This window comes from Lathamus discolor, chromosome Z, assembly GCF_037157495.1.
Source record: "Lathamus discolor isolate bLatDis1 chromosome Z, bLatDis1.hap1, whole genome shotgun sequence".
Classification (NCBI taxonomy): Eukaryota; Metazoa; Chordata; class Aves; order Psittaciformes; family Psittacidae; genus Lathamus; species Lathamus discolor.
In genome coordinates, this window is record NC_088909.1 from 23,965,755 (window position 1) to 23,981,092 (window position 15,338).

The 15,338-nt window shown below is 46.7% G+C and overlaps 1 protein-coding gene across 1 annotated transcript; it reads right to left on the bottom strand.

Annotated features, from left to right (window-relative positions):
* Positions 1-9,135: 9,135 nt before the first annotated feature.
* GINS3 (GINS complex subunit 3) lies at positions 9,136-15,066 on the bottom strand. The gene is made up of 3 exons (XM_065663203.1): positions 14,772-15,066; positions 13,934-14,167; positions 9,136-11,331 (listed from the first exon to the last, which is right to left on the bottom strand). Exons 1-3 carry the CDS (start codon positions 14,943-14,945, stop codon positions 11,101-11,103), a joined length of 639 nt encoding a protein of 212 aa, XP_065519275.1. The 5' UTR covers positions 14,946-15,066; the 3' UTR covers positions 9,136-11,100.
* Between the last annotated feature and the right edge of the window lie 272 nt (positions 15,067-15,338).

Consider the following 15,338-nt stretch of genomic DNA (forward strand, 5'->3'; position numbering starts at 1 on the left):
CGATGAGAAAATGAACATGAGCCGGCAGTGTGCGCTCGCAGCCCAGAAAGCCAACCGTATCCTGGGCTGCATCAAAAGGAGCGAGACCAGCAGGTCGAAAGAGGTGATCCTGCCCCTCTACTCTGCTCTTGTGAGACCTCACCTGGAGTATTGTGTGCAGTTCTGGTGTCCTCAACATAAAGAGGACATGGAACTGCTGGAACAAGTCCAGAGGAGGGCCACGAGGATGATCAGGGGACTGGAGCACCTCCCGTACGAAGACAGGCTGAGGAAGTTGGGGGTGTTCAGCCTGGAGAAGAGAAGGCTGTGTGGGGACCTAATAGCAGCCTTCCAGTACCTGAAGGGGGCCTATAAGGATGCTGGGGAGGGACTCTTTGTCAGGGACTGTAGTGACAGGACAAGGGGTAACGGGTTAAAACTTAAACAGGGGAAGTTTAGATTGGATCTAAGGAGGAAATTCTTTCCTGTTAGGGTGGTGAGGCACTGGAATCGGTTGCCCAGGGAGGTTGTGAGTGCTCCATCACTGGCGGTGTTCAAGGCCAGGTTGGATGAAGCCTTGTGTTGGATGGTTTAGTGAGAGGTGTCCCTGTCCATGGCAGGGGGGTTGGAACTAGATGATCTTGAGGTCCTTTCCAACCCTAACTATTCTATGATTCTATGAAGTCACCAAACTGGTTCAGAGAGGGCTGGATATAAGTGCTGTGCAGGCTGGGGCATCCTCCCAGACCTGGGGGCTTCACATCCAGACCTTGTCTCAAGCAGCCCTGGAAAGAATGGCTTTCACCAGTGGGTGCCAGACACTCATTCAAACCCTCTTCTCTTCCAGGCCTCCACATCCTATGCAATAGGGTGTCGCATATCCCTGGGGTAGTCATCCTTGATGTGCTGCTGGCTGTGTGACAGTACCACTGGTTTACAGATGGTCCCAGCAGAGCTTCTGGAGTCCCACTGCACATCCTGGGGTGCACCAAACAGGGGCCTCTGGCCCAGCCTGTCACTGACCTTCACTGTGAATCCAGTCACATGCACCCTGTCAATAACTAAACACGAGATAACAGAATGAGCTGTCACAGCCAATTAACATGCTAGGCTTAAGCTGCCTGTGGGCTTCCAGGGTGGAGATCAGGGGGCAGCTCCAGAACAGAGGGGCTCAGGAAAGGCAGGGTGTGGACTTCAGTGGATCACAGCCACCCTGTCAGCTTGCTCCCTCAGCCAAGAGCCAGGGACAGGAGGCTTCTGTGGGTGCTTCTGTGTCAGCACACAGATGTGGCTTCTCCCTCGCATGTGGACATCCCAGCCCTACCAAAACAGCAGTGGGATGGGTAGATGCAGGGTTAGTGGAGCTGAGACACCCCACACAGGGCTTCAGCCCCAAGGTAGACCCACTAGTTAGGAGAACAGACAGCTACAACTGCCAAACCCAAAAGGGTTCCACTTAAAGCCCAGAGGGATCTCAATGTCTTGCTGAGTGCCTCTCAATTAATTAGCATCCTGCTGATTCTATGATTAAGGCACTTGCTAAGGAGATTAAATCAGTCTCTGCCACGAAGCAGATGCTGTTCCAAAGGCCTGATTTGAAATATTTTCCTTTCCCTGTGCCATCCTGCCCTGCTGACTCAGCTGAAGGCCAGCTGTGGACTCGGATCCAGGGCTGAGGGTGGAATTGCCTTGCCAAGATGTTCACAGATACATCAGGTCAGATGCCACCATGGCCGGCCCAGGGAGGGCCTCACATGGAGAACGCTGGTGTAAATGTAGAGCAGTGCTCATGAGGGGAGCAGCATGGCCAGGAGAAAGCCTAGTGTCATGGTTTAAACAAAAGTCATCCATAAATCACACAGTCGCTCTCTCACTCCCCCCCTTCTTGCCCTCCCCCTACTCCCGGAGGGACAGAGAGAATTGAAATGAATGCAACTCCCATGGGTTGAGATAAGAACAGTTTAGTAAGTAAGGTATAACACAAATCACTACTGCTACCACCACCAATAATAATGATAAAGGAAATAACAAGGGGAAAGAATACAACACCTTGACACCAGCCGACTGATAACTCACCCCCCCCCACACCCAACTGAGCACCGACCAACACCTCGTCCAGCCCCACAGTGCCCTAGCCCTTCCAGGTAACTCAGTTACATCCCGGGCATGACGTGTTGTGGTATGGAATACCCCTTTGGTTAGTTTGGGTCAGATGTCCTGTCTCTGCTTCCTCCCAGACTCCCCTCGTCCCTGGCAGAGCATGAGACTCGCAAAGTCCTTAGCCAGAATAAACCTTACTTAGCAACAACTAAAAGCATTGGTGTTATCAGCTCTGTTCCCAGGCTGGAAGTCAAAACACAGCGCTGCACCAGCTACTAAGAAGGAGAAAAACGCCTACTGGTGAACCCTGGACACCTAGCCATGCAGGGAGGCAATGGTCTGCTCACCCCATTTTGCCTGTGTCAGCATGGGCAGCTAAAGCTACATGGGTGCACCTGAGAGCCCAAACTGAAAGGGAAAATCATAGCTCAGCCTCCAGCCAGGGCTGGGTAAATCCACCCTGACTGCAGTAAACCCAGGAGCAGCACAACACAGCACAGCTCTGCCCAGGAAAACATGGGTCTCCACCAGCACAAGTGAAGGGGAATCCTTTGAAAGCCTCTGCAAACAGTGTGATGACAACAGTTGTTCAGTTAATGCTGACCAGGACCTGCACTCTGCTTCCAGCCTAGCCACAGAGTTGTCCCCAGCAGTAACAGTGGCCATTTAGCCCCCCTAGCACAAAAAGCACTAGGAAAGAGAATGCAGGATCCATTAGCTCCCACTCCCAAAGGTATCAATTAAACACCCAAACAAATTGCAAATCTTGTAAGTGAGGCAAAGACAAGAAACTCATCTTAAATCTTTGTTGGGGTGGAAGCCTGCCCACCAAGATACACACAGCCCGCAGAGTGCAGTCCCACAGCAAGGTTGTTTTGATGGTGCTTAATTTCTGTATCTGCTTTATTGGTTCCTCCCCAGCTTCCGAGACCCCAGTTACAGGACTGTTGTTGTATGGTTGTCTCCTCCCTCCTGTTTTGCTCTAATGCCCGAGAACAAAAAATCCACACTGCATCCTAAGCATTTGTCAGCTTCTTGGTCTCAAGTCAGGGAAAATCTTTCCTTTTATGTCCAGGAAAAGCCTCCTGTTCCTGAGCGTTTGTCGTAATCTTCCTTGTACCTCCGCTTTACCTAGGGAGAGCCAAGAGTCCTTGAGGGACAACAGGACAGCTAGAGCCAGGCTCAATCTTAAAAGACACTTAAGCTGAGAGCACAGGTTGGGCCTCTGCAAACTCCTCTGGCTTTCTGCCATGCTTTTTGTATGGCAGTATCACAGCAGAGATGGAACAGCACAACCCTCAGGAGGCATCACTTACCAGTGCCCATTTCTAGGCACAGGGGAATCTGGAGGGGGCCAAGGCTGAGGCTGTCTTTAGGACTGCAGTTTCTCAGTAAAGCTGTTTTCCTCTGATCTTGCAGGATCCCAGCATAAACAGAAGTTCTCAATGAGCACTTGAGCCAGAAACAGGGGCAAGAACAGATCACAATGCATTTGAGTGCTGTGACTCAAGCACAGCTCTCAGATCAGAATATCAGGCATGAAAGACACCCTTAGGAGAGAATACCAGTATGAAATGGGTTTGGGGCTGGGGTGCTGCTGTGCTCCTACACCTTCCAGCTGGAGCTGGGGAGAAGCAGGTCCCATTGTTTGCATTTCCAAGGGGTCTGAGCTGATGAGCAGAGAAACTTTACCTTCCCCCAGCTCTTTTTTCTGTGACTCCAGTGATGCCACATCCTGACACAGCAGGATGCAGTGCCCAGGAACAAGCGTGAGGCAACCACATCCCTCACCTGCTGTATCAGCACAATGTGCTGCTCCCTGAGAAGCTGTGCCTGGAACTCCACACCAAGACCTAGGTACAGCCAGAGAGCACCCTGACACCCTGCACACTTCATCTGCGTCCCTGTATGATTCTCACACCCCAAACCTTGCTCAGCCCAGGTGCTGCCTGTGACGCAGCACTAGAGGAAAAGTGTTTTCTGTCCTAGCACACAAGGGATTTGTGCCTTGCCACAGGGTTAGCTGCAAACCCCAAAGAAACATCCCCTTAGAGGTGTGGGGAAACATTGTGAAGAGCTGCAGCTACATGGCTTCACGAAGGCTAATGAAAGGCAAAAGACCAGTGTGTCCTGCCAATCCAGATAGAAAGGATCCTAAGGCTGCTGGCACTGCCTGGCAGCCTGCCCCGAGGAATAACTCTTCAAAAATAGAAGCATGCTAATCTCAGGAACCTGCTGGTATTGTCAATGACATTAATGAAGTGTTTCAGAAACCAGAACAAATGCCTTGGCTTTTTGGGGCTGAGCTGTCCCTTGTAATTTTCCAGTGGTCCAAAGTGGAGGAGCTGCTCCTCACTCTCCTTGTGGTGCTCTGCTCTCTTGCTCACAGCACGGGGTCAGCTCTGCTGGCTCCCAGCAAGCTTGGCACCAGCATGGTAGAGACTGGCCAGCCTTCAGCGCCCAGGAAAGAGTCTCCCAGAAGCAATTTCCTCCAGGAAGCCAAAGCCATTAAACATACTCAATGGAGACAGTGCCCACGGGAAGCAGAAGCTCACAGTCTCTCTCTTCTCTCTTGTCTTCAGTCCTTGTTTCAAGTCCCCTCTGCACTCTTTTTAAGTCCCTGAGGTCCCTCTCCAGCTCCTTCCTTCTCCTCGTCCTCTCCTTTACCTTCCTGCCTTTCTTAACCCCAGTCTTTAGTCTCAGACAAGCCACACAATGATGTGCAGCCTGGAAGTGGTTCTACACTTTTTTTCCTGAGGTGTCACACTGCTTAGAATGGAAACACTTCTCTCAAATGAGGGAGAACCACACTGAATGCTGACCTGCTTCTTGAGAGCCTTCCTCTCCCCTCCTGCTCTTCTTCCCATCATCTCTTCCCACCTCTCATCTCCTGCCCCAGCAGACCCAAAGGGCTCAGTGCAGCTGCCCCCTGCCTTGCTCCACGTGGCTGGCTGCCTTCCCAGGCATGCTGCTCCCATGACCAGATGCTCCAGGGCTACTGTGGGTGGCAACTTCTCCAAGGCTGATTTTCTTGCTCCTTGGCAGCTACTAGAGCTCCCTCCAGCAAGTGATGGGGAGAAGGTGGCAGATGCACCTTTACTTCTTGCCCCTGACTCTCATTCCAGCAAATTCATGGGGCCATATTGTAGAAAGGGAACAGTCACAGGCAGAGCTCAGCTCTATCTACTACAGCCAGGACTCATATGATGGCAAATTTCTGCTTGGCAGAACGGCTCTGAATTTCTGGGTAGTATGTGTGGAGCACTGGGCTCAGGATGGCAGAGAACACAATGTGAATAACTTGCTGGTCTCTTCCCTTTCTGATCTCTCTGAATTACAGCCTTTAAACACACACAGAGTGAATTCTAACTCTACTTCTCAGGCTTTCCAGCTGAGAAATAAGTAGCAGAAGACAGAACTCCTGCAGCCTGCCCCTCCCCAGCCCACAGCAAGGCTGCAGGAGCCCTTGGGGCACTGACTGCTCCAGCACAATGTCAGTCCTGCACCCACTCAGGTAGTGCCCAGCACACCTCACATCACCTGATGTGGCACAGCCAACTGTTGGTCCATCTCCTCCCCTGCTTCTCTTTCTTGGCAGCTTTCTCCCCACTCCCCTCCTTACACAGCAATCAGCAATAACACCTCATGGAATAATTACTTCACTCAAAGGGCTGTCAAGCTCTGGAACAGGCTACTCAGGGAAGTGGTGGTCACCATCCCTGGAGGTGTTTAAAAGATGTGCAGATGTGGTGGTCAGGGACATGGTTTAGCAGTGGGTGTGGCAGTGCTGGGTTAGCAGTTGGGCTCAATGATATTAAATGTCTTTTGCAACCTAAATAATTCAATGATTCTATGATTTTCATTGCCTCTATAACCATAACATGCATTCCTCTTGTATGCTCAAATCTAGGACAAGGCAGCACAACTTAAACCACTTTGAATCTCCTTGTGTTTTCACCTCACAGATACAACAGAATGTCACATAGACACCTAGTTTGATCTTAACAGGCCAAGTAAGAGCTCTCCCTACCTACAGCTTAGAGCAGTTACAATAGGACCTGCACAAAAACAGTGCCTGAAGCTCTGTGCCCCTCTCCTGGCTGCCCACAAGTAGTGCATGCACAGGTCCTCCCAGGCCAACAGCCTTCCTGTGACCATTGTTAAAACACCACTACTGGGATATCCCAGCGTGTGCCCTTCAGCCAGCAGTAGAGGTTGCTGCAGCCTCTGGAAGGCAAGATGTGAGACAATGTCTCTAAAGTTCATAACACCAGCAGGGTATAAAAGTCCGACCTAATCGTGTATCTAATGTAGGCTGAGATGACTGTATTGTTCAACCAGAGCACAAAGTGAAGCTTCCAGCTTCATTGACCCCAATTCACTGCAGGAGTACCTTCATGATGAAGAGATTTGTGCACACAGGGTCAGAGGACACTATAAACTAGATAAAAACCCATTGGACTAGTAACATGTATGTTCAGCTCGTGCCCAGCCACACTACGCTAGCATTCTCTCCATAGCAATGTGCACGGGACATTAATGTGTGTCAGCACATCCCCTGGGTCCTTATGACACAATGTCAGGTTTAGTTTCAGAATAAAGGTAGATAAGATGAGATCTTAGGAGGAATTTTTTCCCTGTGAGGGTGCTGAGGCCCTGGCACAGGTTGCCGGGAGAAGCTGTGGCTGCCCCATCCCTGGCAGTGTTCAACACTAGCTTGGATGGGGCCTGGATAGGAACTGGCACTGCACACTCAGCCACACTCTGCAGGGCCAAGTGGCTGTTCAGGTAGGAGAGAACAGAGAGCTGGGAAAGCACTTCACAGAATCCCAGACTAGCTTGGCTTGGAAGGACCTTAAAGCTCATTCAGTTCCAATCCCCTGCCATGGGCAGGGACACCTTCCACTAGACCAGGTCTTACTCTTCTAAGTTACAGGGTAAGTGGCAGGCTGAGGAAGCTCAGCAGTAAGGGTTTAATGGGACTGATGAAGGAAACCAGAGTGATTTCTCAAAAGGAGAGTATTTTAGCTCTGACAAACACTTACCAAGTTAACACGAGCTCTGGCAGATGTAGCAGTGCTGGGATAATCTGGCTGGCATATTTGCTGTAACAAAGATACTGGCTTTATCCAGAGGACAAAACACACTCTTAATAAGGGAGTATTACCTTCGTTTGTCATTAAAGAAAACAGAGGCAAGGAACAGCTTTGAGTTGCTTCCTGCCATACAGAGGCAGAGCCAGATGAATAGCAAGTTCTTAAATAAAGCTACAGAATCATGAGCCATATGCTGTGCTACCAGACAATGTGTTTTATAAAAAGCACATTTGGGAACAGAAGCAGCTCTGTGTGAAGAAAGCATTCACGCTGTGCCTCTACTGCATTACATCACATCTCTGTTAAGCTACTGGCTCAATTAAAATTTTGAATGCAGCTCTTTTAATAGCTGGTCACCAAAAAATGTGTAGAAAATTCCCTGATCAAGATCAGAAAGGCTTGTGCTCCTGAGGTTTCTCTGTCTGTGGTGTTACAGTCTATCAGTTCTCTGAACATTTCTTGCTGCTGCTCTTCCTGGTTGCTGTTGGATTTCAATGACACAACGGCTTCCAGGCTGGCAGAAGCAATGAACCCCTTCATTTGACTGACCAAAAATAAACCAGTGCCAGAGGACAAAGACATCGTTTAGAGCAAAGAAGACCAAGGAAGAAACATGGGTGTTTTGTAAAAGGGTGATTTAGACAGGTGAGAAAGTGCCGTTTGAAAGCTACATTTCAGAACTATTTGTATATAACTGGGGGTCCACCCTCTATGCTGCCTCACCTGCTCAGAGAAAATACACTGAAGAGATAAGCAAGAGGAGCTTAGAGTTTTATGAGGAGTTAATGAAACACTTAGGTGAGGAAAATGGTTTGGTTTCACTAACCATTCTAGCAGGAATTCATCACCAGGAAGCTTGTCTGACCCAGTCTTCAGGGGTGTCAGTGAATGCACAGCTGGGCCAGGTCAGCTCATACATCTTCTCAAAAACAGGCCATTAAGACCCAAACAAATATTCTCTGTGAATGCATAACTACTGAACATCTCAAATTTTGCAATCCAGTAAAAAAAAAAAGGCAATGAAAACCATTGTGGCAACCCTGTAAAAGGTGTCTATTGACTGCTTTCTCATGATCAGTAGTCCTCCAGTTTAAAAGCCAAGTGACAAGGGGAGAAATGACACTTTAAAATCCTTTTCAGACCTCTGTAATAGGGGTTTATTGTGCCAGTCTGCAACCACACAAGGTCCAACTCCTCTAGCCTATAGCTTGCTGCAGTACAATTATAAAGGGCAGTTTGTGTTGTAAAAAGTACAGGTCTCTCCTTCGCTGTATTTCTGAAGAGAAAAAAAGCACTCCAGCCAGCAACAAATGAAAAAAAAAAAAAAGATAAAAAATCCACAGAACATCAAATTGACTAATCAAAATACTGTCACTTAAAATTACAGGATCAGATTTTTAAGGGTTTTACCGGTGTTCAGTCCTAAGCACTCATGGTTACTAGAAGTGACACTGCCTACTTACAAAATCCCAGTGACATTGAGGACTACTCCAGGGATTTCTTTTCTCCTCACTCTGAAAGTAGCTGCACAAAATGTTGGCAAATAAGCAACTGTCTGCACTCAGCACAGAGAAGAAAAATGCTGTTACAAATGCAGGAAATTTATGATCTAGTGATTATGCTTATAAATTCACTAGATCTCAAAAACACCATCTCATTAAAATATACCAACTAAAAAATGCTTCTCATCACAGAATTACAGAATCACATAATCAACCAGGTTGGAAAAGACCTTTAAGATCATCAAGTCCAACCTTTGCTCCAGCATTGCCAAGTCCACCACTACACAAGATCCAATCACAGATGGACTTAAACTTGCCCCCCTTGCAGCTGAAGCACTGTTTACAGCTTCTACTGTGCTACATGAAGTCTATGCTACAGGGCACGAATACAGAGACCGCCAATTTCCACCTGCCACCACCACTCCACACCAAAGTCAAGGAAACATGGAATCACCCTCTTGTGTTTCACAGAAATGCAATTTATAAAATCAACAGCTTATTGATTGCTTGTCAGTGTCTCTTACGACTTCAGTAAACAGCTGTCATCCACATAGGACAAAGCAGACAGGAACTACTTCTACCCTTGCATGGTTGCACGAACATAGCTCCGAGCAGGTTACTTGTAAGAGTAAAAATGACACAAGCAGGACTGTGTTATCCATCATGGCCATGGCTTTGCAGAGACCTGCACTTTCCAATCTATACCAGATTTTCCTGCTGCAGGGCAATTAACAATAGACATTTGACATTATAAACATCCCCTTACATAACATTTATTCATCATAAAAATCCAGAAATGGACAATAGACAAAAGCTTCATTAAAATGCACAGGCTATTACGTGCCATTAAGTTCTTAAGTGCAGCAGCATTTATCCTGCACATACTTCAACTACTTTGTCAGGTACAGCTTCCCATTAGCCTCCCTGGCAGGACAGCTGGCCCTAGGCAGCCCAGGCAGAGGCACCAAGGTGCCAGTGACACCAGCACGCTGTCTCCTCTCACCACCTCCAGAGGCAGAGTGTTCACTCCTCTGGCCAATAGCCATGCACCCTTCGTACTTGGAAGTTTCCAGTTTGAAGTCTCCAACATCCAAGTGCATCTGCAGGTCCAGCAACAGCTCCCAAGATTTGGATCTTGCTGTCACCTCCCAGTAATTCCCATACAAAAGAAAGCACACTGTGTCACTACTGTCTGCCTCCTCCACTTAGGTACACTTTCTACAGATGCTTAGAAGCACCCACATCCCATACCCACTTCCAAAGGACAACCATCCTGGTGACTGCAGGAACTAAGTCCTACAGAGATAACCATGTGCTTTCTGACTCCAATGCAACAGGACTTCAGGTAATGTAGGTTTAAGCGCACCCACACAGGATAACAACCACTGTGCTGTTCCGCAAGGTGCCAACAGGCAAGAATGACATTTACTAGGATCATGTTGTTAGGATCATTTAGAAGAATCAAAAGGAAGGAAATTAGGAAATTTGCTCTGTCCCTTCTCCCCACCAAATTTAGGAATTAGAACAGTTTTCCATGGGCAGACAGATGGATCAGAGATTGGTAATGTGGGAGAGCTTCCATTAAAGTTGCTGCTTCTGACCCAGTCTAGGCTAACTCTTTGTTGTTTTCTGTTGCCTCCCCTGTAAAACAAGCAAAGAGCTTAACACCCAGCACATCCATTGTGCAAGCCAGTTGCATCAAACAAGAACATTCTCCACCTCATGCAGCATCAAGACCACAGTGACCAAGGGAGAGAAAAGATGAGGCAGCATGCAAGACCTGCATAGCCTCTTCACTTGCTCCATGGGCTAGAGGTGGCATTTTTCTCCAGGGCACTTAATCCTATGTACAAAAGTCAGCAAAGAAAAACATTTCTGCCTCACAAAGAGCACCCATTCTACCTCAGTCCATAAGAAATAGAGTAAAATTTCATGTGGTTTATATAATTATTTTCCCACATCACTGGGGCTCTCCAAAGAACAGGGAACCTGGCATTAGCTACTCCCAGGAGGCTGGAATGGGAAGGGCAAGATTAAATACATTGAATTACACTTTTTTCTAGATAGATCTAGCATTGTAAGTATCAGCTGGGGAGATAAAGAATAATAAATATTAATGACCCTCCCAGAAAATCTTCTCGTATGCTTTCAGCCACCTAGCACACACTTGAAATGCAAAACCTCGGGAGTGGTGTGAGTAAGTTGTAAAGCTGTCTAGTGATGTGATGCCATCTCTTTCTTATATCCTTGCTGTCTGCCTTTAAAAATGGCACTAGTCTGATCTGAAGATGTTACAGAGAAGAATTCCCACTAATGGACAGTGAGCCTGTCCTTCCCCAAAGCTGATTCATCTTTATCTTCTGTGACAGAGAGACTGTAAATCTCTTGGTGTTCCTCACTGTAGCTGCACATTCTTCAGGCTTTTAACCATCCACCTCTGTGAACTTTCTTTTTCCATAATTCTGGACAAGACTGGAGGCTGTGATTTGAGAAGCCTGTCCTTTTTCCCAGCTCTGGAAGTCATTCAGTTCTTTTTGGCCAGTTTGAAACAAGGCTCGCTCCAGTTCATCCAGCCGAGCCACTAGTGCTGATGTGTCTTCATTGTAAGCATTCTGAGAGGAGTCCATGATACGACGAAATCGGCTAATAAACGTCTGAAGAAGATAAGCAGAATTACTGACAGGTAACACAGAGGCTTCTCACACGCTAATAGTCTTACTTTTGGGTGTGAGCTCCCAGCTGGGCAAAGGTCTGCAAACAGGTCTGCCTATTAACATTGGATACAAAGACAAAACTTTTCTTGACTGAGCTGGGAGATCATTGCCTGATCTACTGCACGGGAAGCAAGCACACAATCACTTAGGCTCCATCCTAATGACAGGCTTGAGCACAGCACAAGATATAACACAATTACAATCTATTCCATCTCACTTCACAAGCAATCACTGTTTTAGAGAAGGTAGGACAGATCTCATGCCACAGCAGCTGCTGCAGGAAATACAAATGGCAACTTGTGAAAGGGCCTGGAAGTTCAGCCAAGCTGCCACTGTAGAACTTCCAGTATGCTGAAAAAACACTAAGCCATGAAATAGTGACCAAAAAAAATCAAATTAAAAAAATAAAATAAAATCAAATCTACAACTAATAAATTTCAAAAAGCTAAGCAACAAGACATATTTAAGGATTTTTATTTCCTGCCTTATCTTTGCCTTTGGGGATTAAAAAAAAAGGCTGAAAGTCTTTGAGAACTGTGCTTTATTATTTCAGAAGCTGATTTTAATCATCAGAACTGTACGATTCTATATCTATAACAAATACATTCTAAATTAACAATTCTCTTACTGGCTTTGCTACCAAATAGTTACCCTTCACATATGTAGTCCCTAAATAGTTGGGAGAGGGTTTTTTTTTTTTTTACGTTTTGTTTATTTTTTAAGTCAGCAACTCCACTCTTGTTTGCTTTTAATCGGGGGAAGCATACCTTGGTGTGCTTTGACTTTTCTGTCAGTAATGTGTGCTAATGTGGCTCTTTTCCCCAAGATCTCCATTAGCAGAAAGCGAAAAGACAAGAAAAGGTGTGGTCACCTTCCCCAATGCAGAAAGAAAGCTTTCACTGGACAACTCTAAGACAGCAGTAGTGCTTTAAAGCCTCTCTACATTGGCCTTCATCTAAGAAATAGGAGAAAAAAAAAAGAAAAAAGCCAATAGCAATCATCCCAGACCACTTAGAGAGCTGGCTGAAGAAATCTCAGAGCTGTTAGTGGTTATCTTTAAAAGCTTAATGAGAACAGAGGTCTAGAAACTGGCAAAGATGTTATCTATCCTTCAAAAGACATAGGGGAGATGGAGGGGGAGGAAGGAAGAGCCAAGAAATTACACATCCATCAGTATCAATTTCTGGAAATGTACTGGAATAAATGAAGTATGCATAAACTTCTGCAAGAAAACAGAGGAGTAACAGTCAACATGGATTTGCCAGGAACCAACTTTGAGAGCCCAGCCTAGTTTCCTACGTTGACAGGATGACAAGCCTTACAAAGGGAAGAAAACCAGCACACTGGTACCTATCATGGGGCACCCACAGTTACTATGGGTGGTCAGTAAAGACAATTATCTTCCCTCCTATCAGGAGGGAAGAACATACTGGATGGAGTTCGACAGGGGTCTATTTGGAACTAAGTACTATTTGATATATTAATTGTCAAAGGAATAGAAATTACACTTGTTAAACTAGCAAACAATATGTTTGCTAATGTAGGAGAAGGAGATGGGATGACAGCAAGCATGTTAGATAGCAAAACTCTTTAATTCATAAAGATTCTGACAAATTAAAAACATGGTGTGAAAACAATAGGAGGCAACTCAGCTGAGTCTAAGGAAAGTTTTACATTAGGGCAGAAATGGGAAACTGTATGAAAGCAATAAAAGGAATATCTCTGTGTGTATGCAGTCTGTACCATCTTACTCTGGGCTGCAAACCAAACACCTAGCAATGTCACTTCATCATAAAAAAAGGGTGCTGCACCACGATGAGCAAGGAGGACCACAGTCTACAAAATTCACACAGTAATCTTTTTGTTTCCATCAGCACAAGTCCTGAGCTGGTCACTATATGCTGCTCAGGGCACTGCACATCACAGTGAATGCAGACCAATGGGAAGGACAATCAGAGGTTAGCAAGCACAGCCCACAGATGGCAAATAAGCTGGGACTGCTGCAAGAAGAAAAAGAATAATCCATTCTCAGCATTTACTTTGGATGAGGCAAACAGAAAAGAGCTTGTATTGCTGTGAAGAAGCTTTAGTTTAGACATGAGAGGAAACTTTCTATGATTAGGATTGTGAAGCACTGAAATGGATTCCCCAGAGCAGTGTCAAGTCTCATCATTACAGAACTTTAAAAACAGAGTAGAAAAATAGAAAGTGTAGAGGGTGAATTAATCCTGCCTTGCAGGGCACAATTAGATAATCTTATGCCTCCTCTAGTTTTACAGGATTTTATGAAATGCCACATTGACAGTGAGGAAAGTCCAAACTAAAATTACACTCCTGGGTGCACAGTTGAAGCTTCTACCACCAGACTGTGCAGTTGCCAAAAGGGTCTTCCTACAGCTTGATCTAGAAGACCATCATCAGTACAGCAGTCAGGTGAATTAAAACAAATGGCTATTCCTCCTGAAGACTGCAGAACAGCTGTGAACAAGAGGAAGATGGAAAAATGTACAACCACATTTCAAGACCTAGTTCAGATACTTGCCTGCAGGATAGCCTGAGCTATCTCAGGGTTCTCTGGATTGTCAAAATTGAGGAGCTGGGAGCCAAATCTATAGTAGTATGGCCCCATTTTATGCAGATCAACCACACTGGCATCAGCACTCAACACTGTCCTCCAGGCTTCCTTATAAATCTTTGGCAGTTCCACAGAAATTATTCTTCGCTTGCTGTCATGAAGACCTTTAGCAAGCCACAGAGGGATTTCCAGTTTTGATCCCTGCATGAAGGAGAAAAAAAATCAAAAGTTGTCCTCGCCATGAAAACACAAAAACCAACCCCAAAGACAGCAGTGAGCTTTATTAATAAGATTCAGTATTACAAAAGGCCTATTTTGTTTTCCAAACAGTCTACTGTAACAGTCATAAAACCCAGGAACACTTTATAGGCTTTAATTATTACTGCAAATATATGCAAATTTTTTTTTTAGATTCGTGTTGTAGAACCTCGTAATTGACAGATTATATATGAAGAAGTTCTTTACTGTGAGGGTGGTGAGGCACTGGAACAGGGTGCCCAAAGCAGTGGTGAATGCTGGCAGTGTTTAAGGCCGGGCTGGACGAGGCTTGGAGCAACCCGCTCTGGTGGAAGGTGTCCCTGCCTGCCGCAGGGAGCTGGAACTGGATGAGCTTTAAGGTCCGTTCCAACCGAAACCAGTCGTCACATTCTACGAAAGGCCGTCAGCCTGCCCTTAACCCTCAAGTCCCCCGGGCCTGCAGCCTACAGCTCCCATCGCCCCCTGCGCCTCGCCTCCGCCGTCCTCCCCGGCCCATCCGCGCGAGGTCTGTCGGGAGTAGTAGTTCTGCCCTTGTCCCGCCGGTTACCTCAGTAATGGCGTCCCCCGTGCCCGTCCCCTGGCCCAGTGCGAAACCCAGGCGCGGTAGGCTGGTCTCGGCGCGGCCCGGCAGCTTCTCCTGCGACATCAGGATGTCGTCCAGCGACAGAAAACTCTCTTCCAGCCCCAGCCCGGGGCCCACAGGGAAATACGCCTCAGACATGGCCGACGAGCGGGAACCGGAACGGCACCAGCAACGGGTCCCGCGCAGCCCGTCACGCACCCCCGCCTCCGCCGTTGAGCGCGAAATCGCACATGCGTCATGGAGTGGGTAGCAGTCCGCGTGGCGGCTGCTGTTCATGGGCTCCTGTTTCATAAATAGGATTTCCATGCTTTCATAAATAGGGTTTCAAGACCTTCCTGAAAGAAAATGTCCTGTGTCATAACTGAGTCTGTTTGGACTTGGAGGATTTGTAAACTGGAGATGTAATTCACCTCCTGCATTTGTGTAAAGTTACAATCCTTTACATCACGTGGAGCTACACTAACAGATGTAGTCTGAGAGCAGAATCAGACCCTGTAGCTTTACAGAGACAAGGAATAACAGCATCCGTTT

Bases quoted from the DNA above. Each gene is read 5' to 3' on its own strand.
- GINS3 (XM_065663203.1), bottom strand. From the start codon at position 14,945: ATGTCTGAGGCGTATTTCCCTGTGGGCCCCGGGCTGGGGCTGGAAGAG. The intron at 14,168-14,771 runs GTAACCGGCGGG...TCCTTCATGCAG, and splicing joins CGGGGGACGCCATTACTGAG to GGATCAAAACTGGAAATCCC. The intron at 11,332-13,933 runs GCAAGTATCTGA...TATCTTCTTCAG, and splicing joins TAGCTCAGGCTATCCTGCAG to ACGTTTATTAGCCGATTTCG.